At 42.3% G+C, this 25,774-nt stretch overlaps 1 protein-coding gene across 1 annotated transcript in view; it reads right to left on the minus strand.

Annotated features, from left to right (window-relative positions):
• Positions 1 to 25,774, minus strand: part of DAG1 (dystroglycan 1) — a 71,171-nt gene that overhangs the window by 12,055 nt on the left and 33,342 nt on the right. Inside the window, 1 exon segment of the mRNA XM_055343198.1 lies at positions 9,270 to 9,652. Within this exon segment, the coding sequence (XP_055199173.1) occupies positions 9,270 to 9,545 (276 nt within the window). The 5' untranslated portion in view covers positions 9,546 to 9,652.

Here is a 25,774-nt window from a genome sequence, read left to right on the forward strand (position 1 = left end):
TATGGGATCCCTGGGTGGCGCAGCGGTTTGGCACCTGCCTTTGGCCCAGGGCGCGATCCTGGAGACCCGGGATCGAATCCCACATCGGGCTCCCGGGGCATGGAGCCTGCTTCTCCCTCTGCCTGTGTCTCTGCCTCTCTCTCTCTCTCTCTCTCTGTGACTATCATAAGTAAATAAAAAAAAAAATTAAAAAAAAAACATTCAATAAAACTAAAAAGCAACTTACTGAATTGAAGAAGATATTTGCAAATGACATATCCATTAAAGGATTAGTATCCAAAATATAAAAAGAACTTATTCAACTTATCACCCCAAAAATGAAGAATCCAATTTAAAAATGGGCAGAACATATAAACAGACATTTCTCCAAAGATGACATCCAGATGGCCAACATACACATGAAAAGATACTTAATATCACTTATCAGGGAAATGCAAATCAAAACTACAGTAAGGTATCACCTCACACCTATCAGAAGAGCTATTATCAAAACCACAAGATACAAGTGTTCACAAGAATGTAGAGAAAAAGAAACCTTCTTACACTGTTGGTGGGAATGCAAAGTGGTGCAGCCACTATGGAAAATAGTATGGAGATTCCTCACAAAGTTAAAAATAGAACTACTCTACAATCCAGTAATTGCACTACTGGATATTTACCCAAAAAATATAAAAATACTAACTCAAAAAGATACATGCACCCCTATACTTTTGCAGCATTATTTATAATAGCCACATTATGGAAGCAGCCCAAAGGTCCATTGCCAGATGAATGGATAAAGAAGATGTGAGATAGATATGTAAGTATATCCACAATGGAATATTATTCAGCCATAAAAAACGAAATCTTGCCATTTGCAACATAGATGAAACTAGAGAGTATTATGTTATGTGAAATAAGTCAGAGAAAGACAAATACCACATGATTTCACTCATACATGGAATTTAAGAAACAAAACAAAGAGAAAAAGAGAGAGAAACAAACCAAGAAACAGACTTTCTAACTATAGAGAATACACTGATGGTTATCAGAAGGGAGGTGGGGGAGGATGGGTGAAACAAGTAATGAGGATTAAAGAGTACACTTATGATGAACCCTGAGTAATGTATACAACTGCTGAATCACTATATTGTATACCTGAAACTGATATAACACTGCATATTAACTATATAGGAAGTAAAATTAAAAACTTAACAAAAGGGACGTCTGGGTGGCTCAGCGGTTAAGTGTCTGCCTTGGGCTCAGGGCATGGATCCTGGAGTCATGGGATCGAGTCCCACATTGGGCTCACTGCATGGAGCCTGTTTCTCCCTCTGCCTGTGTCTCTGCCTCTCTCTCTGTGTCTCTCATAAATAAATAAGATAAAAAAAATTTTAGAAATTAACAAAAGAAGCAACTTTCTATGCACAGTATGTGCCAGACAGGCATAGTTGAAAGACAAAACTAAAGAACTGGACTCTCTCTAGGACCTAATTAATTATCACCATTGGCTTCTGAAACAAACAAACAAAAAAAAACCCTAAGGTTTATCACTGAGAACTCACAAGGTGATACCTTAACTTATGCAGGAGTTATGGGAGTTAAAACACAAGCAAAGACTCCAAAAGATGGGTAAGTATTGTCACCCCATGTCTCTTGAATGAACTTGATTACAGCCAGTCAAAAGGGATCTAGAAAATAAAAATAAAGTATGATTGAGAAAATCCATCTGGAAAGAATATCCTCACATTACAAACCCTTGGGAGGGTCCTTTGGGCCCAAGTGGTGGCACCTTCCAACCAATATCTCTAGACAGGGCAGCCCCAGGAGTTCAGGCTAGGACCTTCCCTGCATCCCCCACAGATGTCAGAGAGTCTCTGCAATCTATTTCTTTTCTTTTTTTTAAGATTTTATTCATTTGAGAGAGAGAGAGTGCACGCAAGCAGGGGGGAAGAGCAGAGGGAGAGGGACAAGCACTCTGCACTGAGTGTAGAGTCAGGCACATAGCTCAATCCCATGACCCTGAGATCATGACCTGTGTCAAAATTAAGAGTCAGCCACTTAACCAACTGAGTCATCCAGACAGTCCTTTAGTGGTCCATTTCAAAGTGGCATAGACTGCTGCCCTGGGACACTCCATGACTTAGGTCTAGCAGCCTTCCCTGGTAAAGTCCCTGCCATCCCTAAGAGCTGGTCACTGGCTCTTGACTTTTCAGGTCCCCACTCCTCAGGCAAATTCAAAGATGGGTCAACCTGGAGCCATCTATGGCTGGGTACCATAACAGAACACCCTAGAGGCACTGAGATATGAGATGATCAAGGCATCCTCTAGGCAGGCCTACCGTGTGGTCTCCTCTGCATAGGGAGATAGGAAATGGTCCTTTTGATGGAGTCTGAGCTTCCAGTCAAGTTTCAGGGACCCCCATGGTGCTAACTTGTATCAGGGTGATCCTGTATGTGGGCCCTTGACTATGACAATAAGACATATCTACTCTGTGGCCAAGCTCAGCTTCTGTAAATGATGCACATGGACAGTCACATGCCTGGGCTGCAGGGAGATAGCACAGGTCAACAAGAAAAGCCTCTGGCTTGAGATCAAAGAGCCAAAACTTTGTCCCCACATAAGGTGAGGAACCACAGTGCAAGTGGGTATGAAGAGCCTTTACTTTGCCAGGTAAAGCAGAGCCATACCCATGAGACAATCTCTAGTAGACATCCAAGACTCAAACCAGCACATGGCTCTTGACACAAAGGCCAAGGCCACAGGATCACATTCTGAACACAACTTGTCCAGTCCAGCCAGTGCTCTTCAGATCTGAGTTGTGAAGCATTTTACCTGATGTTAATTGTTCTCATCTAAAAATGAAAATTAATCTTTCTCCTCCCAAAGGGACAGCTTAGCAAAGTTTCAGCCATTAATAAAATTCTCAGAATCAGTCAGTACCTCAATCCCAACATCATCTATTTTTACTTTATCATTTTCTTTCAGCCCTTGTCAGTAAATTTTTTTTTTTTTTTTTTTTTAACACAGAAGTAAAGTCTACACTTGAGTAAGTATTTGGGTTGATATGTCTGGGCAAATGTCATTCTTACACCCACCCCCAAAGATGCCTTCCCTCGCCAACCCGCATTTCCCGGTGTGCTGTGTTCACAAGGGGTTCATTCAGAGCTAGGGAACACCCACTCAAGGCAGGAAGAAACTGCAGTTCATCTCATGCAGGCGGAGTTGCCACAAAGCTCTCAAGCATCCAAAGAAACGGTCCTTTCATGAGTTCCCCTTCCTGGCCAAAAAGAGTATCCATTGTTCTCAGGGGAACAATTGGGGGCCCACGCCAGCAGCTGAGAGCACAGCCCCAGTAAGGGCTGCTCCCAGTCTGCCGACATCTTGGGCCGAGGGAAAGTCCACATTGTCTCCAGGCAAGGAGGATAAGGGAAAGCAAAAATGAAAGCCAACCTTGCAGGCTCTACCAAAATGAGACATCTGAAGGGGCAGGCAATTATTTCATGAGATGCAACGATGTCTCTCCTGACCACCCTAAGAAAGGCGGGGTAAGAACATCTCTAGACACATAATCACCTTCCTCAGCCAGCTCCTCGCTTACTCAAGTCAGAGCAGAGACATCTGCAGAGAACTAGAGCCAATCCTGAGGAAGGCAAGAGTCAAGATGGGTAACTTATACTGTGGCCAACTCAGGAAAGCTGTTGATCTAGCCAACAAAGGCCAAGCTGGTTTCTGTGGGACCCATCCCCACAAATCCTGACAAGGAGGGATGGTGATCTAGGGTCCAAAGGCATCTATGAGAGCGAAAGATAGGTGATCTGGAGTGAGCTTTGCATACAGGTTTCCAAACTGGTCCAAGGGAACACATGCAAGGACTACCTGCTTTAGTGTCCCAAGTCCACATGAGAGAACAGAGTCCTGAGGCACAAGTCTCTCCAGAAGGCCATGTCAGCCACTGGGCCTGGAGGCATCCCATAGCCCCTGCTGGCATCATCAGGTCAGTGGAATCCATCTGGGAATTAAGCTGGGGTTGATAACAACGAATTGATTTCTTGAGGCAGTGCTAGAGTAGAGAAGGGGAAGCAGCAGGTGCTGGCCAAGCTGAAACAGAACAGGGCTGTCTGGACATGCAAGGGTATCAGTCATGATGCAGAGCAGAGAGTCCAGGACCTCAGGGCTACCTCCTCCAGGCAGATGGGTCCCCTCTTCTTTTATTTCCTTGCAGCCTGGTATATAAAGCACAGGAAAGCCCTTGCTTTGGGAAGTCGAAGTTACCTGATAGGTACATTCGGCTGATGCAAAGCAACACACCCTCTGCTGTGGTGACTCCCAGAGTTGCTACAACCTCCTAAAATACTCAGCATAACCACACAGGTTCAATGCACACAGTACAAACAAGGCTTGGGTAGGTGGCCAGGGTGGCTCACTTAGAATAAGATTTACTTACCCCTTCAACAGACTATTGCTTAGTCTGTTGCAAACACTGACTTATTCCATCACCAGTCCCCATCCTCATCCCTGGACCAGTCACAGCAAGAAGGACAACCAGTCACAGCAAGAAGGACAACCACACTATCAAATATCACCAGATCTCAGCACAGGGCTATGCTCTGCCTGTGAATCTTTATCAGGCAACTCAGCCATGTCCAAAATGGCTAGAAAACCAACCCTCACCTGGGAACCCTACATGAGGCTCAGACAAGCTTAGTCTCATAGGCTTTGACAATCCAAAGCAGGTTTATAGGGATCCTGAAAGGGTCCTCATTCCCTCTGCCAGCCTATAAACATCTGAGGATGTTTACTACTATGTGATGGGAGTCAACCATGAAAACTAATAGAAAACAAGAATTTCAAGCATAGAAATTTGCTAAGAAGATAACATAAGGTTTTATGGGAAAGCTCCTTTCATCAGGATGGAGGGGAAGGACTCAAGATGAGCCTGAAAGAGGTGACAGGATCCAGGCCAATAGAAGAAAGTGGGTGTCAGAGGCCAGGGTGGACCCTGAGCTTGGCATGTTCCTGGGGTAAGAAAGAGGACAGTGTGGCTGCGGCATGACATGCAAAGGGAAAGGGGAGAAAGGAAAGTCCAGAGGCCAGATTGCATGGGACTTGATTCTAAGTGCAGCTCAGTAACGACTGGGAGAAGAGGAGGTGTTAGCAGATTTTAGCTTTACCAAGATAAGGACATCTCTTCCCTCCGTGTGGAAGTCTGAGGAGTCAAGAACAGAGAGAGGGAGCCTGGGAAGAGGCAAGTAAATGGTAGTTTGGATGATGGTAGTAGTAGTGATGGATACCATTTGAAGTCACCTCAACAACACTCCTTGGGACCAAGATCTGAACTATTCCTCACATACATAAGAATATCAGGCAAGTCATTAAGTTATATTCCCAAAGAATACTTAATGACCATGAGGAAAAAACTCAAGCTATAGTTAATTTAAAAAGGTAGGTTTAGGGTTGCCTGGGTGGCCAGTCGGTTGAGCATCTGATTCTTGGTTTTGTTTCCAGTTATGATCTCAAGGTCATGAGATCGAGCCTGGTGTCAGCTCTGCCATCAGTGAGGAATCTGCTTGGGGTTCTCTCTCCCTTTCCCTCTGCCCCTGCACATGCTCTCTCTAAGATAAATAAATAAACCTTAAAAAAAAAAAAAAGTATTTTTAAAATATGTCCAGGATGGGAGCACCTGGGTGGCTCAGTTGCTTAAGCCTCCAACTCCTGATTTCAGGTCAGGTAATGATCTCAGGATCATGGGATCGAGCCCTGCATCAGCTCTGAGCTTAGTGGGGAGTCTGCTTGAGATCTTCTCCCTCTCCCTCTGCCTTTCCCCACCCTTGCTCTCTCAGATAAATTTTGGTGTTTTTTTTTTTTTTACTTATTTGAGAGAAAGTATGTGCAGGAGCTGGAGGAGGGGCAGAGGGAGAGAATCCCCAAGCAGACTCCCCGCCAAACATGGACTCTGACATGGGGCTCAATCCCAAGATCAGAGACCATGACCTGAGCCAAAATTAAATGTCAGACACTCAACCAACTGAGCCACCCAGGTGCCCCAATATATAAATCTTAAAAAAAAAAAAAAAAAAAAAGATTTATTTATTTATTTGAGAGAGAGACAGAGAGACCAGCAGGGAGAGAGGCAGAGAGAGAGGGAAAGAAGCAGACTCCCTACTGAGCAGAGCCCAATGTGGGGCTCAAGCTCACAGTCCTGATATCATGACCTGAGCACCAATCAAGAGTCGGATGCTAAACTGTTAATGAATAAATAAAACTGTTAATAAATAACAAGAACAAAATTAAAGCTTACAAAATTTAAAAAAAAATATATGGCTAGTATGATTCTAGATCTAAGATGTCTGCCTATGTGTGATACGGACACATGAACACAGAAAATTGATAGAAGAGTTCACCCTGAGTGGTAAGAACCACAAGAGATTTTCCTTTCTCCCTTTTCTACAATACACATCTATACATCATTATTATAATGAGAAAAAAGAAAACAACTTTTTTTATACAAAGATTTATCAATCCTGTTTCACATACAGGGAAACCAAAACTCCAGAGATGAAGTCAGGGTTTCTGATCTGATTTTCCATCCCACACAACCCTGATGGTAAGATTATCTGGAACGAAGAGTCACACATTTTCATCTGTTTTTCAACAGGCTGCTCAGCTACTAAATGGTCTGCTCTCTACAGATAAATGTGCTCAGATAAAATCCTGTTTTCCCAGTAAAATCTCTTTACTCCCCTGGTGAATAAGCCTGTTAAATATTTCTCTGCCAGATATAAAAATACTCAGCTCAATGTATTGATTCAAGGCACCTCTCGTCAAAACTAATCTATGTAAAACATTCCAATGACCACTGGAACAAGGGTAACCACTACAGGGTTTGGATATTCAGAAGATCAAATGTAAAACTGGACAAGGACTGTACTTCCAAAACTGCCATTCTTCTTTTTCTAATGGTCAGACTAGCAACTTGGCTTGGTGGGGCATTATGAAAATTATATGGAAATCATTTGTAAGCTAGAATGAGCTCTGTGGAAGTAAGCCAGGATCTTTAGAATATGACCACCTCTGAGCTCAGAAGGCCACCCTGAGAACAAGCCATGACCTAAAGAGAAGGGTGCCAACAGGGAGAATGAAGGGAGCACAAGGAAGGTACAGGTAAAGAATGAGTCCACCAAGATTCAAGGGAAAGCATCATAGAGCCACCTCTGTGGGAAGAAAGGCAGAGCATTTGTGACCATTTCTAATCTAGATACCTGGGGACTGTGGGTCTGAGAGGAGAAAGTTTTGACCAATAAGTACAATGAAATGCTGCTATACAAGTTATCAAGTCAGGCCTTAAAGACTAGCAGCTTCCACTTCCTGTTTCTTAGAATACCCAATCTTAGAACCCAGCTATTGTGCTGTGGGGAAATCTAAGCAACTCATGGAAAGGTCTACATGGAGAATAACCAAGGACTCTGACCAACACCTCAGCTAAGCTCCCTGTCAACAGGCAACACCAAATTGCCACCCATGAATGAGCCATCTTGGAAGCAGATCCTCTAGTCCCAGATAAGCCATTCTAGCCAGTGTCATGAAGCAGAAATGAGGTTTCCAGATGAGTTTTGACTCTCTGAATTCCTGGCCACAAAACTGTGAGCAAAACAATCTGGTAGTTTTGTTTTGTTTTTTTAAGATTTTAATTTATTTGTTCATGAGAGACACACACACAGAGAGGCAGACACAGGCAAAGGGAGAAGCAGGCTCCTCAAGCAGAGCCTGATGTGGGACTCGATCCCAGGACTCTGGGACCACGCCCTGAGCCAAAGGCACACGCTCAACCACTAAGCCACCTAGGCATCCCACAAACTGGTAGTTTTAAAGGCTTTTTTTTTAATTTTTATTTATTTATGATAGTCACAGAGAGAGAGAGAGGCAGAGACACAGGCAGAGGGAGAAGCAGGCTCCATGCACCGGAAGCCCGACGTGGGATTCAATCCCGGGTCTCCAGGATCGCGCCCTGGGCCAAAGGCAGGCGCCAAACCGCTGCACCACCCAGGGATCCCTACAAACTGGTAGTTTTAAAACACTAACTTTTGGTGGTTTAAACAGACCAACAGATAACCAGAACACTAGGTCTATGTTGAAGTCTAAAGGCAAAAGAGATATAAAAATTACCATAACAAAGTATAAATCTTGAAATATTTTCAGTTCATTGTCAAGCCACACCTCTGGGGGAAGAATGCTATAGGACAACTATGATCATGAGCCAAATGTGGCCTACCACCTGTTTTTGTATGGCCCATTAGCTAAAAATGGTTTTTGCATATTAAAATTATTGAGAAAAAAAAAGAGTATCTTTTGACATGTGAAAATACATGAAATTCAAATTTCAGTTTTAGTATCCGTAAGTTTTATTGGAACATGCTCATGCCCATTCATTTATATATTATCTATGACTACTTTTACACTATACTGGCAGAGCTGAGGAATTGCAACAGAAACCACATGGCCTGCAAAGCCTAAAATATTTACTATCTGGCCCTCTATGAAAAAGAGATGTTCATAACTAGAGGGGCACACCCTAGTCATCATGTGGCCACTGTGCAAACTCACTCAGGATCCAGGGGAAATTCCAAGGACCCACAATCCCAGACAAAGGGATGGTGCTTCTTGACACAAAAGCTTCATATTTTGCCTGATTTCCAACCTGGGTCAGCCAAGATAAAGATACTCTTTTGTTACATGCGTCTCTCTGGATTGCTTCTCCAAAGGAGATGGGGCAAGGCTGAAGTCTGGGTACTAATTCTGGTTCTAAAGTGATCAAATGCATTAGTAAACATACAACACAAAATGATAGCAAAACGCCAACATTTATTTATTCTGTATTTCATAAAAATAGGTTCAAATCCTTTTTTAAAGTTCTGTATTTCTTGGATTTAATAACATGGTTAATGAAAGATCTTTTCCTACACATAAGCCCTTCTATCAAATCCTAATCCAATGACCAATCTTTCAAACTACAGATGTTAAAGGCTTTTTAATGGTAACACCTTCAAAAATGAAAGCAAGAATAAAAGTTTAGGATGCTTTTCGGAGATATCTGGGGACCCTCTTGTGAGTATTTTGGTGGTTGTCCTTCTTTTAAGGTAACTGCACAGGTCCTAGAAGAATTGAGCTCAGAATTGCTGGAACTTAGAATGGAAAACTAAAAAAAAAACAAAAACAAAAACAAAAACAAAAAACAACAAAGCAGATGAGAATTCTTCCTCATTCACATAAGCTTTATATCCAGTCTCACCTTGACGAGTTCTCCATTGGAGGCAATTAAATCCATGGGAATGGTCACTCGAAATGAGCGCCCAACGACAGCTATGCCATCAGGAATACCCACCACTGTGGGAACAGCCTCGTGAAGGTCTGAGAGCACTGAGTGCATGGATGCCTCAAGCTGGTTCTCCCAGTCCCTGCCAGCCTCTGAAGGCCAATGGGACTGAGCCATGGCCACAGAGAGCAGAAGGAGAAAGGTCCTCCCCCAGAGGGGGAGCAGTAGCGAAAGGCCCGCAGACATCCTCATTCCGGCCTGAGTCTGCTCTAGCCAGACAGTCTCACCAAGAAAGGAGGCAAGTGATGTGGTCCCAGAGCTGGGTCCTCACCCTCTGTACACCTGCTCCATCCCAGGGCCTGAAAAAGAAGAAGAGTAGACTCAGACTTTAGCAAACCCCATGATTTCCAAGTTGTACACAAGTAGTTACTACCCTGAATATTGACAAGAACATCTACACTGAGTTGGATCAAGTCTCACCCTGTGCTGTCCAGTACAGAGGCACCAGCTAAATGTGGCCATCGAGCACTAGAAATGTGGCAGGCCCATTAAGTGTTAAAAACACACTGGATTTTGGAGAGTTGGCATTAAAAGGAATGTAAGATATCTCGATACTTTCTACTGATTACATATTGAAATGATATTATTTTGGACATAAAATATATTAAATAAAATGTTAAGTAAATAATGCATACTAACAAATGAGAAATAAAGAAATGTGTTAAATAAAATACATTACCGAAATTAATTCCCTTATTTTTATTTTTTCATGTGGCTGCCAGAAAATATTAAATCACACGCGTGGCTCTCATATTGCTGTTGGGCAGTGCTGCTCTACACCCAACTCAGAGTTTACAGTAAACACAGAAGTCATGAAGACACAATCAGACAAATCTAGAATGTGGGGCCTTCTATAAGATAACTGGCCTCGTCTATCTAAATGCTGACATCCCTAAACACAAGGAGGGTATCCTTGTGTTCTAGACTTAGAGATAGTATCTAGATGTAGCGTGTGTGTCTTGACTGGATGGATTTACTTAACACAAAAATTTTAAAACTCCGAGGGAAAAAAACATATAAGCCCAGCTCCAAAAGGAGTAATTGGGGAATTTTGTCTCTGGGCTGGATATTGGATTTATTGTTAATTTTCTTTTTCTTTTTTTTTTTTTTTTAAGATTGATTGATTGATCTGGCAGAGAGAGCACAAGAAGGGGGAACAGCAGAGGAAGAGGGAGAGGGAGAAGCAGGCTCCCCACCAAGCAGAGAGCTTGATCCTAGAACCCTGGGATTCTGACCTGAGCCAAAGGCTCTTAGGTGAAATGATAGTGGTATGGTTCTATAAGAGACGGTCTTTAATTTTGAAGGATTTAGGGATGAAGTATTAAAATCTCTGCAATTCACTTTGAAATGTTTCAAGGGAGGAAAATGTTTGTATATAGAGAGATCAAGCAATATGGCTCATATAAAAATTATTAAGTCTTAAAACAATGCCTTTAGGGTGGCTTGGTTAAGCATCAGTTAAGTTGTCCAACTGTCGATTTCAACACAGGTCATGATCTTACTTTTTTTTTTTTTAAAGATTTTATTTATTCATGAGAGACACACACAGAGAAAGAAAGAAAGAGAGGTAGAGACACAGGCAGAGGGAGAAGCAGGCTCCATGCAGGGAGCCCAATGCGGGACTTGATCCCAGGACCCTGGGATCATGCCCTGAGCTGAAGGCAGGTGCTCAACTGCTGAGCCACCCAGGCATCCCTGATTCTAGGGTTTTGAGATCGAGCCCTGTATCTGGCTGCACAATGGGCATGGAGCCTGCTTAAGATTCTCTCCTCCCTCTGTCCCCCCCACCCCCACAAAAAAAAACAAGAAATGATACTTTTGAAGAGACTAAAAAATCAAGTATTTGCACAGACAAGTTCAGCAACACCCCAAGCATTAATCACAGGACTCATTTATTAAACATGTATTTGCAAACTCAGTGCCAGTGAACAAAACTTACTTGGCATCTCTTGCTTCACATCCCCAAAAGAGAGATTAGAACCCTGCACATTGTCCCTCATACCCTTCATTTTCTTCAATGCAGGCCTCTCAGAACACCTGCCCTGAGGCTGACAGCCACACAGATGTATTGTGGAACTTGCTGGGTGTCCACAAGGTGACCATAGTCATCACAAGCAATTTCCCATTCTAGAAAAGGAGCCCTATGCTGAACTAAGCTGCTGAGGGGCCCCATATTTTTTGACTGGGGTAATGCAAAGTAAATAATATGGCTAAAAAAAACAGGTCACTGAAGTGGACAGTGTACTGTAAAGTCAATGCAAATCCAAGCCAATTTCAACACGGTTGGGTTTTGGTGTTTTGTTTTGCTATCGATTCTGCCATTCCTGTTCCTATTTTGTTTTTGAACTAAAATTCATGAGACAGCCAAACCCAAGTAAAATAATTGTGACGGTTAGGAATCCTAGCTTACCAAACAAAGACTTATCATAAAGCTACTGTATATAAGCAGCATTACACCAACAGAATAGAAGTGGACTGTGGAACGTGAGGGAGAGCCCAAAATCAGCTTGCAAAGGAGCTGTTCAAAGGTGCCAGGACCAATGGCCATCTATATAGAAAATCAAATACAATTAGGGTCCTCCCTCACTTTTCCGTCATAAATAAGATAAATCCCAGATGGATTAGATATACAAATATAAAAAGCAGAACTTTAAAAATTTTAGAATATAGTAGAATGTCAGGATAACAAAGGATTTCTGAGGTGGCTCAGCAGTTGAGCATCTGCCTTTGTGGCTCAGGTTGTGATCCAGGGTGGGTGGGGATCGAGTCCTGTGTCAGGCTGCCCGCAGGGAGCCTGCTTCTCCCTCTGCCTCTGTGTGCCTCTTATGAATAATTTTTTTTTTTAAAGAAGACATCAAAAAATAAAGCATAAAAGGAAAAAACAACTGGATTTCCACTTCTAAGAAGATAAGGTAGATGTATTTTTCCATCAGTTTCCCAGTAAATACAACAAAAAAATCCTAGACATCATATATAAAATAAACATGAGACTCAAAAAAGTCAAAAGAAGGCAGCAGACCAGTGAGGGACCTCAGGACTCAAGGAAAGACACAGTAGTGAGTTCCCTGGGTTTTCTTTTTGCCTCATACATTCCAGATTTGGAGCTGCAGAAGCTGGCAACCCAGAAATGCCAACAGATGACACAAAAAAGAGTCCCAACAGAAGTCTGTTCTCTTTAGCCAAAGGAGCAGGAATGGGGTAGCCTAGCAAGACAGAAAACATTTAGACAATAACAGCTCTATTCGAGCCAAACACCACAGAAAAAACTATGGCCCCACTCCCACCCATGCCAGCAAAGGCCAAATGGAGAGCCTTAGACTTCCACCCTCATGAGGCTGTAACAAGGCTCCCTAATATCCCCACTGGAGTGGTATCAGAGAAGGCCAAGTAGGGAGCTGGGACTTTTATCCCCACTGGCCAGTAACAATGCACCATCTCTCCTACTCCTCTAGTCCCTCCCTTGGTGTCAGTGGAAACCAAACCTAGATATCTATGCCCACTCAAACAGTAACAAGGAGTATCTCCCACTGCAGGAATGGTGTCAGAGGAGGACTAGTATCAGAATTTTTATCACTGCTCAAGGTAAAGAGGCCCAGGGAACTAGAATTCCCATGCCTAGCCAGCAGTTAACAGACTTCATCAGGCTTCAGGTGTCAAAAAAGACTGAGTGAGGCAAACAAACAAAAAAAGCAGATTCTTAAATACAGAGAATAAACTAGTACTTGCCAGAGGAGAAGTGGGTTAGGGGGATGGATAAAATAGATATAGGTGATTAAAGGATACAACATGGGGCACTTGGGTGGCTCAGCAGATTAAGCCTCGGACTCTTGATTTCAGCTCAGGTCATGATCTCAGGGTCCTGAGATCAAGCATTGAATTGGGGTTCACTCTGAGCAGGGAGTCTTGCTTCTCTCCTTCTCCCTGTACCTCCACCCGCCACTCACACTGCTCTCCCGGTCTCTCAAATAGATAAATCTTAAAAAAAAAAAAAAGTATAGACTTTCAGTTATAAAATAAATAAGTCAGGGGAATCCCTGGGTGGCTTAGCGGTTTGGCGCCTGCCTTTGGCCCGGGGCGCGGTCCTGGGGTCCCGGATCGAGTCCCGTGTCGGGCTCCCAGCATGGAGCCTGCTTCTCCCTCTGCCTGTGTCTCTGCCTCTCTCTCTCTATGTCTATCATAAATAAATAAATAAATAAATAAATAAATAAATAAATAAATAAATAAATAAATCTTAAAAAAATAAAATAAGTCATGGAGATAAGAAGTACAGCATAGGAAATATAGTCAATAATACTGTAATAACGTTTGATGACAGATGGTGACTACGTTTATCATGGTGAGCAGAGAAATGTATATATAGAACTACTGAGTCACTATATTGTCCTCCTGAGACTGATAGAATATTGTATGTTAATTATACTTCAATTAAAAAAAAGGTTGAGTAAGGAACCTTCTACCTCTACTTCCCAGGAATCAGGCAGTACCTCCTTTCTCCTTCCCCTGCCAGAGTATCAGAAAACACCAGGTAAAACAGAATCAGAGTTTATGGACAAAATAAAAATTGTTCAGGTTTTAATAAAAAACCACTCATCAAGGGCATCTGGGTGGATCAGATGGTTAGGTATCCAACTTTTTGTTTCAGCTCAAGTCATGATCTCAGGGTTTGCAACTGAGCCCCACATCGGGTTCCCCACTAGGTGTGGAGTCCACTTAGCATTCTCTCTCCCTCTCCCTCTGCCCTCAGGGTGTGTGCATGCATGTGCTTGCACGCTCTCTCTCTCTCTTTCTCCTCCTTTCAAAAAAAGAAAAATCACTCATCATACCAAGAACAAGGAAGATCTCAAACTGAATTTAAAGATAGTCAATAGATGCCAATACCGAGATGACAAGGATAGGTGGAAAGTAAAAGAACAGAAAAAAGATATAACATGCACATATTAATTAAGAGAAAACAAGAATGGTACATCAATATCAGATAAAGTAGACATCAGAGCAAAGAAAATTACCAGAGAAAGAGGGAAATTACATAATGATAAAAGGCCCAAGCTACCAACAGTAACAATCTTAAATGTACAATTCTAAATGTACCAAACAATAAAGCTATAAAATTTGTGAAGCAAAAACCGATAGAACTAAAAAGAAAAATAAACAAATCCACAATTCTAGTTGGAAACTTCAATACCATGCTTTCAACAATTGGCAGAGCACTAGAAAGAGAATTAGCAAGGATACAAAAGAATTTAAAAATATCATCAATCGACATGATCTAATTAACACTTATAGAGCCCTCCACATGACAACAGCAGAACATATATGCTTTTCAAATGTCCATGGAACATATAGGTCCAGATAAACCATATCTAGGGCCATAAAATAAACCCTAAAAAACTTAAATGAAGTAATACTGAATGTGTCCTCTAACCACAATGGAATCAAATTAGAAATCAGTAACAGAAGGTAAAAGGAAAATCTCCAAACACTCAAAAACCATGCAACATTCTAAATAATCCTTGGGTCAGAGAGGAGGTCTCAACGGAAATAAAAAATTGCACTAAACTGAATGAAGATAAAAACACATTTGTGAAAAAAAACAACAACATACATTTGTGGGGTTATGTTAAAATTTGTGGAACACAGCTAAAGCAGTGCTTAGAAATTAATATATAGCATTAAATCCACCAGAAAAAAAAGGAAAAGTCTCAAAACAATAATCTTATGCTCCCATCAAAATAAGCTTAAAACAGGCAGCCTGGGTGGCCCAGTGGTTTAGTGCTGCCTTCGGCCTGGGGTGTGATCCCGGAGACCCGGGATCGAGTCCTGCATCGGGCTCCCTGCATGGAGGCTGCTTCTCCCTCTGCCTGTGTCTCTGCCTCTCTCTCTCTCTGTGCCTCTCATGAATAAATAAAATAAAATATTTTTTAAAAAAAAGCTTTAAAAAAAAAGCAGAATAAACCAAAAGCAAGCACAAGGAGAAAAACAGAGTAGAAATCAATGAAAGTGAAAACAAAAATAGAAAGATCAATGGAAATAAAACCTGATTCTCTCAAAATATTACTAAAATTGATGAATCTCTAGTAAGACTAACAACAACAACAAAAAGTCAGAAATTACCAATATCAGGAATTAAACGGGATATCACTATAGATCCACAGATTAAAAAAAAAAAAAAGTTAAGTAAGGAGGGGCACCAGGCTGGCTCAGTCAAGTAGATCATGTGACTCTTAATCTCAAGGTCCTGAGTTTGAGTCCCACATTGGGCAGAAAGATTACTTAAAAAAAAAAAGATTCAACAAATCGAAATAAAATAGACCAATTCCTTAAATAATACAAGCTACCAATTCACCCAGTATCACATAAACAATTTCTAGGGATACCTTGGTGGCTCAGCAGTTGAGCATCTGCCTTCAGCTTAGGGTGTGATCCTGGGTCCAGGGATTGAATCCCAGATCACATTTGGGGATGTGATCCCTGCGGGGAGCCTGCTTCTCCCTCTGCCTATGTCTCTTCATCTCTCTCTGTCTCTCATGAATAAATAAATAAAATCTCTAAAATTTTTAATTTAAAAAAAATTTCTATTAAGAATACTACTAAGGAATTTGCATTTGTTATTTAAAAACACCCACAAAAAGAAATCTCCAGGCCCAGATGGCTCCATTACCAAATTCTACCAAATATTTAAAGAATTAACTCTAAAAAAATAAAAATAAAAATAAAAAACTAACTCTAATTCTATATAATCTTTCCCAGAAAACAGAAGGGGGAACACTTTAATTTCTTTCAAATTTTAAGTTTTAATTATAAGTAAACTCTATGCCAGACATGGGGCTTGAACTCATGACCCTGAGATCAAGAGTCATGTGTTCTACCAACTGAGCCAGTCAGCCATCCTTCATTTAATGAAGGTAGCATTACCCTGATATCAAAATCGAAATACCAAAAAAAAAAAAAAAAAAAGAGGGGAATAAGGATACAGACCAGTATCTCTCATGAACAGACACAAAAATCTTTAACAGGGGATCCCTGGGTGGCTCAGCGGTTTATCGCCTGCCTTTGGCTCAGGGCGCAATCCTGGAGTCCTGGGATCAAGTCCCACATCAGGCTCCCTGCATGGAGCCTGCTTCTCCTTCTGCCTGTGTCTCTGCCTCTCTCTGTATCTCTCATGAATAAATAAAATATTAAAAAAAATCTTTAACAAAACATTATCAGGGGCACATGGCTGGCTCGGTCAGTAGAGCATGCAACTCCTGATCTCAGGGTTGAGAGTTCAAGCCCTACTGGGTGCAGAAATTACTTAAAAATAACATTTTTTAAAATATCAAACATATCGGGCTCTAATACGTAGCTAGGGTCTGGATTCCTCTCACTGTCTGAGACTCAATTGTACAAAATATGAGTGCACAAGGATGATCAAGATCTCGAGGAAGGGGAGATGGAAAAAAGCTTTCTAAGTTGGATGAATCTGCGACTGGTAAGCAACCAGGTAAAAAAAACATCGGAAGAAAAGGAACTACCAACTGAGGATTGAGATATTGAGCCTAGACAACAGAGAGAAGGAGCACATGTGGTTCAAGAACCTAAACTGGAAGATGAAAGCCAGGAAATAGGTTTGGAAAAGACTGGCAGTGAGTGTGGAGATGGCCCTGATGGTAAAGGGATGATTCCACTTACTCAGACATCTGCTAAAATTCCAGAAGCAGGTGATGAACAGTTATAAGAAGAAAAGAAGCTGAAGCCAACAAACATTTTGTTTGTTTTATTGATAATTTGACTTAAATTCTCTCAATAAAGATTTAAAGTTTGCTCAGAAAAAAAAATCAAACATATTATAAAACAGAATTTAGCAATATAAAAAGAATTATATATGACCATGACAAAGCGGTACTTATTTCAGGGATGCAAGGCCAGTTCAATAGTTGAGAATCCACTATATTAACAGACTAAAGAACAAAAATCAGGGGGATCCCTGGTGGCTCAGCTGTTTGGTGCCTGCCTTCGGCCCAGAGTGTGACCCTGGAGTTCCGGGGATCGAGTCCCGCATCGGGCTCCCTGCATGGAGCCTGCTTCTCCCTCTGCCTGTGTTTCTGCCTCTCTCTCTCATGAATAAATAAATAAAATCTTAAAAAAAAAAAAAGGAGTTCTTATTAAAAAAAAAAAAAGAACAAAAATCACATAATCATATCAATTGATGCAGAAAAAGTACCTGATAAAATTAAATACTTATTCATGTGATAAATACTCTCAGAAAAACAGGAATAGAGGGGACTTTCTTGACTTGATAAAGAGCATCTACAAAAACACAGCAAAAAACAAAAAAACAAAAACAAAAAAAAACACACAGCAAACATTATACTTAATGGTGACAGCCTGAATGCTTTTTCCTTAAGATTAGAAACAAGGCAAGAGTATCTGCTCTTACCATTCTTTTAGAGATAGAAGTTCTAGACAGCAATAATAAGGCAAGAAAAGGAAACAAATTGCATACAGATCAGAAAGGAAAAAATTTTTAAAAAGGAAAAAATAAAACAGTCCCCATTTGCAGGTAACAGAATCGTCCATGCAGAAAATCCCAAAGAACCTACAAAACAAAATCTTAGGACTAATAAATGAGTTTAGGAAGCTCACAGGAGGGATCCCTAGGTGGCGCAGCGGTTTGGCGCCTGCCTTTGGCCCAGGGCGTGATCCTGGAGACGGGGGATCGAATCCCACATCGGGCTCCTGGTGCATGGAGCCTGCTTGTCCCTCTGCCTATGTCTTTGCCTCTCTCTCTCTCTCTCTCTCTCTGTGACTCTGTGACTATCTGTGACTATCATAAATAAATTTAAAAAAAATTAAAAAAAGGAAGATCACAGGATACAAAATAAACATACAAAAATAGCTTGTATTTCTACATGCTAGAAATGAACATGTAGACACCAAATTTAAAAGAGAATACCGTTGGGACGCCTGGGTGGCTCAGCAGTTGAGCATTTGCCTTCTGCCCAGGGCATCATCCTGGAGTCCTGGGACCCTGGGATTGAGTCCCACATCGGGCTCCCTGCATGGAGCCTGCTTCTCTTTCTGCCTATGTCTCTGCCTCTCTCTCTCTCTCATTCTCTCTGTGTCTCTCATGAATAAATAAATAAAATCTTAAAATAAAATATAATACCGTTTCAATCACTCAAAAAATGAATACCTAGTGTAAATCTAACAAAACACATATAGGATTCATATGCTGAAAACTACACAACACTGGTGAAAGAAATCAGAGGATCTCAACAAACGAAGGGACATACTGTGTTAATGGTTAGAAGGCTCAACACAGTAAAGGTGTCAGTTCTCGCCAAACTGTTTACAGATTTTTAATAGACTAAATTATGGCCATCCAAAGATATAAAGTCCCAAACCATATAATCTGTAAATGTTAGTTTACAGGAAGAGTCTTGCAGATGGATTAAATTAAAAATCTTGACATACGGAGAATACCCAGGTGGGCTTTAAATCCAACCACATCTGTCATTGTAAGAGAGGGCAGAGGGAGATTATATATACCAGGGAGGGAGAAGGGGATGCGAAAATTGAGAAAGAATCAAGTGATGTGGCCACAAACCAAGAAATGCCAACAGTCAGAAAGTAGAGACAAGGAATAAATTCCTCCCTGGGGCCCACAGAGGGAGTAGAGGCCACACCAACTCTTTGATTTTTGGACTTCTGGTCTCCAGAGCTATGAGAGAATAAATTTATGTTACTCTAAGCCACTAAGATCATGGAAATTTTTTACAGCAGCCCTAGGAAACTAATGTAAGGTTCAATACAATCCCTATCAAAATTCCAGCAAGAAATTTTATAGATGTTAAACAAGACTATTCTAAAATTTATATGGAGAGTGCCTAGGTGGCTCAGTGGATTAAGTGTCTGCCTTCAGCTCAGGTCATGATCCCAGGGTCTTGGGACTGAGTCCTGCATTGGGCTTCCTGCTCAGCAGGGAGTATGCTTCTCCCTCTGCCTGTGCCCTTCCTCTCCACTTGTGTTCTCTCTCCTTCTCTCTCAAATAAATAAAATCCAAATAGACAGATAGATATATAAAATTTATATGGAAAGGCAAAAAAACACTAGCCAAAATAAAAATTTTTTTTTTGAAAAAGAAGAAAAAAGAGGAATTACTCTAATATCACAACTTAGTGGGGATCCCTGGGTGGCTCAGTGGTTTAGCACCTGCCTTCGGCCCAGGGTGTGATCCTGGAGTCCCGGGATCGAGTCCTGCATTGGGCTCCCTGTACTGAGCCTGCTTTTCCCTCTGCTTCTCCCTCTGCCTCTTTCTCTCTCTCATGAATAAATAAATAAAATCTTAATAAAAAAAAAAAGTTTAGCAAGCTATAATAATCAAGACTATATTAGTGGAGAGACAAATACATAAACCAACAGAACAACTAAAAATCCAGAAATACATTAAATTTTTTAAAGATTTATTTCTTTTCTTTTTTTTAAAAAATATTTTATTTATTTATTCATGAGAGACACAGAAAGAGGCAGAGACACAGGCAGAGGGAGAAGCAAGCTCCATACAGGGAGCCCAACATGGGACTCGATCCTGGGTCTCCAGGATCATACCCTGGGCTGCAGGTGGCACTAAACCGCTGTGCCACCGGGGCTGCCCCAGATTTATTTATTTTCTTAAGAGAGAGCATATACGCAAGTGCACACAGTGGGCAGGGGCAAAGGGAAAGAGTCTTTTTTTTTTTAAGATTTTATTTATTTATTCATGAGAGATACAGAGAGAGAGAGGCATAGAGAGAAGCAGTTTCCATGCAGGGAGCCCAATGTTGGACTCGATCCCGGACTCGATCCCGGGACTCCCGGATCACACCCTGGGCGGAAGGCAGGTGCCAAACCGCTGAGCCACCCAGGATCCCCGGGAGAGAGTCTTTTAAGCAGACTCCATGTTGAGCATGGCAGGGCTCTATCCCATGACCCTGAGATCACAACTTGAGCCAAAACCAAGTCAGACACTGAACCCACTGTGCCACCCAGGCACCCCTAGACTCTATAAATAGATTTAAACAAGAATGCCCAACTGATTTTTTTTTTCCCCAACTGATTTTTGACCAAGATACAAAAGCAATTCAAAGGGGGAAAATAGCTTTTTCAACAAAGAGTGCAACCAAGATGTCATTCAATGGATAAATGGTCAAACTGTGGTATATTCATATCATGGAATACTAATGAGTAATAAAAAGGGATAAACTATTCATTCATTGAATTATGGTGAGTGTAAAATGCTAATCCTAAAAGGTTACCTATTATATTTTTATACATACATTACATATATGTATTACATATATTTTTATCATATTCTTGAAGTGACAAAATTATAGAAATGGAGAACAGATTAGTGGTTGCCAAGGGTTAAAGAGGCAGTCAGGGCATGAAGGAAGTAGGTATAGCTTTAAAGGGCCACGTGAGGGATCCTGTGGTAATGAAAATATTCTATATTCTGATATATCAATGTCAGTATCCTGGTTGTGATGTTTTACTATAGTTTTGTAAGCTATTACCATGGGGGGAAGTTGGGTAAACTATACACAGGATCTCTGTATTTAATGACTATGTGTGAATCCACAATTATCTCAAAAAAATGTTTTAAATCATTAAAAAAGGATAAATTGGAATTAGAATTTTAGGGGTGACTGGGTGGCTAAGTCAGTTAAGTGTCTGCCTTCAACCTAGGTCATGATCCCAGGGTCCTGGATTGAGCCCCACATCAGGCTCCCTGCTCTATGGGCAGCCTGCTTCTCCCTCCCCACCGCTGTGCTCTCTCTCTCTCTCAAATAAATAAAGTCTTTTTTTTTTTTAAGATTTTATTTATTCATGAGAGACACACACACAGAGACAGAGAAACAGGCAGAGGGAGAAGCAGGCTCCATGCAGAGAGCCCGATGCAGGACTCAATCCTGGGACTCCAGGATCACACCCTGGGCCGAAGACAGGCAGGCACTAAACCGCAGAGCCAACCAGGGATCCCCTAAATAAAGTCTTATAATTTTATTTTTAAGTAATCTCTACACCCATCATGGGGTTCAAACTCACAACTCTAATATCAAGAGCCACATGTTCCACTGACTGAACCAGCCAGGTGCCCCTAGAATTTGAATTTTGAATTTCTATACAGTAAAGGATACCATAAAGTTAAAAGGACCAACCACAGGCTGAGAGAGAGCTTTTCCAATGTATATGATGGCTAAAGGATCCCCATCAAAATACATCAGGTGCCCTAAAATAATAAAAATGGGTTAAAGACAAAAGAGAGAAAAGGTAATTCACAGAAGAAACCTGAATAGCAGTCAACATACAAAAGATATTCAACCCATCTTTTACCAATCAGCTGGGTTGCTCAGCTGGTTAAGTGGCTGACTCTTGATTTCGGCTCCATCCTGTTCTCAGGGTCCTGGGATCAAGCCCACATCAGGCTCTATGCTCAATGGGGAGTCTGTTTGAAAGATTTCTCTCCCTCTGTCCTTCCTCCCACTTGCACTAAATTAATCAATCTTAAAAAAAAAAAAAAAAAAATGTTCAAAAAAACTTTCCATGCCATGAGAACAGGCAAAAATGTTCATATGTGACATCATGGAGGGTACAAAAGTAGAGAATGAACCACCTGGCTCGGCCCTTCCACTCCTAGACACATACCTCAAGGAACACACATGCAGAGATACACATATGCACACGAACATCCAGAGACAGAGTGAGCACATCCACTGCAACACTGGAAAGCTGAAAACAACCCCAGCATCCATCAACTGGAGAAAGCACCGACAGCATTTCATGCCATGGAACTCTATAGGACAATTAAAAATGAACTAAAACTTGTAAGAACCAAAATTGATAAATCTCAAAAAGGTTCAGCAGAAAATATGCCCATTGCATAAAGATATTAACACTATGTATAATATTCATATGTTGTTTATAGATTCGTATGTATGCAATAAATAAAATCATGCACATGATCTTAAATGCCAAGTTCTAGAAAGAGAGAGTCTAGGGAAAAGGAGGGGCTCACAAGGGCCTCCAAATTTCTAACTGCTCTACTTCCTAAAACAGGATCTTACAAAAACACAACAGAACAGGAGCACCTGGGTGGCTCAGTAGTTTGAGTGTCTGGCTTGGTTTCGGGTCTGGTCATGTCAGGGTCGGGGTCCCACTCGGCAGGGAGTCTGCTCAGGATTCTCTCTTCTCCCCATGCCCCTTCCATGTGTGCATGCCCTCGCTCTAAAAACATATATATAAATAAATAAATCTTTGGCTGAGTACTGCCATCTAAAACTAATAAAAAACCCTAAAACGGTCAGCATGTCCTACTGTGTCTTCTTCACCACCTTCTTAGGACTGGAAAGCCCTGCCCTCATTCATGTGTCTGGCATATTCTGAATGGTGTCCAGATCCCAGGCCCTGGGGCTACTGCCCTGCCCCACCCATCAACCTAGTCTCTGTCCATCTCTACCTCCTGGTGTCCATGTCCTTCAAGTTTACACACCCCTAGTCTTTAGGAAAGCGCTTGCTCCCTAAAGGCTCAGAAACACCCATGTAGCTGCTCTACAAAGATATGAAAAAGGATTTGGAATTCACCCACCTTAGAAAGTCAATGAAGATATTTTATCATTTGGCATGATCCCATCCTCTCAATGCTAGATAAATAACAGGTATAACATCGTCCTCCTTCCTGTTCCACTACATTGTTCCACCCTAAGGCCCCAGGTAACCAGGCATTTCTCACAGGATTTCAGACCCATTCCTCAAAAGGGACGTCTCCCTTGTTTTTTTTTTAAGATTTTATTTAACAGAGAGAGAGAGAGAGAGAGAGAGCACGAGCAGGGGTGGAGTGGCATAAAGAGGAGAAGCAGACTCCCCACTGGGCAGGGAACCCGACTCGGGGCTTGATCCCAGGACCCCAGGATCATGACCTGAGCTGAAGGCAGGGGCTTAACTGACTAAGCCAACCAGGCACCCCAGGGACTTCTTTTGCCATCAGGAGATGGCTGGGTCACTTGTGCCCAACACAAACTTGCCAACAGTGCTAAATACCACACTTCCCCAAGAGGATACCAACTAACCAGGGACTTAGAAGCTGGGGTCTTGTAGGCATCAGCTCCAAGAATCACTTAACTCCCAGTGACCGCCACAGGGTCCTCCACCAGGAAAGGCAAAGAAGGAAATGCTCTGACTCCTCAACACAACAGGTTCACCATACGCTGCACAGAGGTCTTCTCCTCAGATCCCTAGCAAGTGCCCCAAGTTAAAGCCAAAGGCAGATGCTTAACAAACTGAGCTACTAGGCACCCCCTTTCTTATACATTTTAATTCTTACTTAGTAAAGTGCTGAGCTCAACCAATACCCTCCAAGACTGGAAGCTGTGGAGGGACAGGGACACATCTGTTAGAATCACTAATGTATACCAAGCATATATACAGCTGCAGACACACACCTAATGAATGAACAGGGAGGATATAGGACTTTTGTTTTTTGTTTTTTTTGTTTTTTTTAGCTTCTTCCTCTGTCTTCACTCTTTACTCATTTTTTCACTTATTTGATCCAGTTGATCTTCTACTCTTCTGATTCTCCATTTAAAAATTCTCAGTTTATTTGAAAACAGCAACAGTATGAGACACACCCTGTCCTACCAAGAACATAAGCTCAGTCTGCTATCTGTGGACACATGACGACACAGGGTATCTGTTTCATGGGTATGACTAAGTGCCTCTGCATTTAGCAAGCAGGCGATGTCCAGGGCACAACTCCAACTGCTATATGTTGGTTTTCCATGCTCCAGGGAGAAAAGATCTTTTGGAAACTTGGCAAAAAGCAGTCTTGTGTCTTTCCAACGCTGGCTTCCTATAAGCAAGGGTCACATCTTCCCATGTTAGGAACTTGGCAGGCTGCATTCAAACACCCAAACTAGGACACCCCTTGGAAGGCTTTTCATAGTCTCTTACACATTTGGTCATTCAGACATGGAGGCACTCCAGAGATCCTCCTCCTCATTTTTTCAGGGAACAAGGCCCTGAGAAAAGTAACATTCATCCATGGTCACACAGAGCCTGTGGCCAGAATATGGAGAAAGGTGCTCAGGAACCAGAGAAAGACACAGGCAGAATCACCCAACCTTCTTGACACAGCCACTGATTTAATACTGCATATGCGCACTCACTCACATTAAACCCTCTAGAACACCAGCAAGCACTCAGGACACCCCAAGAGTATGTATGTCTCAGCCGAACTCACCACTATCTGGCTAACAGAAGCTATACCAAAGATCTCCTACTACAAAATGGGTAGTGGGATCGGGTAACTGGTGTCCTCTGTACCAGTACCCAGAGGAGTGCCTGCCACTAAGCCTGAGCTCAGTGCTGCCCTCGATCCCAGTGAAATATAACCCTGTGAGGAGGGAGCTTCCCAGAGCCTGGTGAAGCTCCTGGCTCTCTAAACACACATTCAGCAGCCATAAAAGTGTGAAAAATAGGCATAGCTGCCAGGCAGCAGTCGTTCCCCACCCCCCCTTAGTTCTAGACATTCCACCCCAAGGGGCAGAGAAACCTTAAAAATGCCATAGCCTGCAAAGCCTAGACACAGCACAGCCCTTTGGGACACTGCTATCCCAGAGCAGCCACTCAGGCTGCCCTCTCCCTCTTTTCTCAGTAAAAGCCTGCACTCCTGCCCCAGAAGCACCAGGGAAGAGAGCCCCACAGTACCCTAGGAACCCTTCCCCCCTTCCCGCGCCTCCCTGGGCCAGAGCACCTAACAACATCCCTGACGCAGCACTTCCACTGTGCTGGCTGTGGGGAAGAGGAAGAATATCTGAGCAGGGGAACCCCCCAGCACACTCCTGGGGTACAGACCCAACACAATGAAAGGACAGTCTGGAGTAGGAAGCCCTGGGGGCCCCAGACCCTGACACTCACTTCAGATCAGTGCCCTCACTCACAGGAACCAGATCTAGTTGGAGTGAAGCTGACAATCCCCAGCATCTGCCAATGGCCATGTCAATGCTTTCTTTCTCCAACTGTGATCCTTGGGACTCTCCAGTGATGGGGGAAAAAAAGTCAAGTTTTCAGCAATGCCTAAAACGTGGTATCCTTTGTAAATCAAAATACTTCACAACTGCCCTGAAGGCAAGTATATCTTAAGTTTACTAAGTCAGTCAATAGGGGCCACAACTAGGGAATCAAAAGCATTACGGTGACAGGCGACAGGCGACAGGCGAGGACCTCAAACTTCCGAGTACCCCAAACCTCCCAAATTCAGCAGGAAAAGGGAATGCTTCCGGCCCTTCCTGTCACCAACACTAATCCCTAGCTATATGTGACGGAAGCACATGCCCTGCTTGAGGGTGAAGGGGCAGAATGTATGCCCATGAGCACAGGCCTCATGGCCCCTGGGAACTAGAAGAAGA

Source organism: Nyctereutes procyonoides, unplaced genomic scaffold (genome assembly GCF_905146905.1).
Source record: "Nyctereutes procyonoides isolate TBG_1078 unplaced genomic scaffold, NYPRO_anot_genome, whole genome shotgun sequence".
NCBI lineage: Eukaryota > Metazoa > Chordata > Mammalia > Carnivora > Canidae > Nyctereutes > Nyctereutes procyonoides.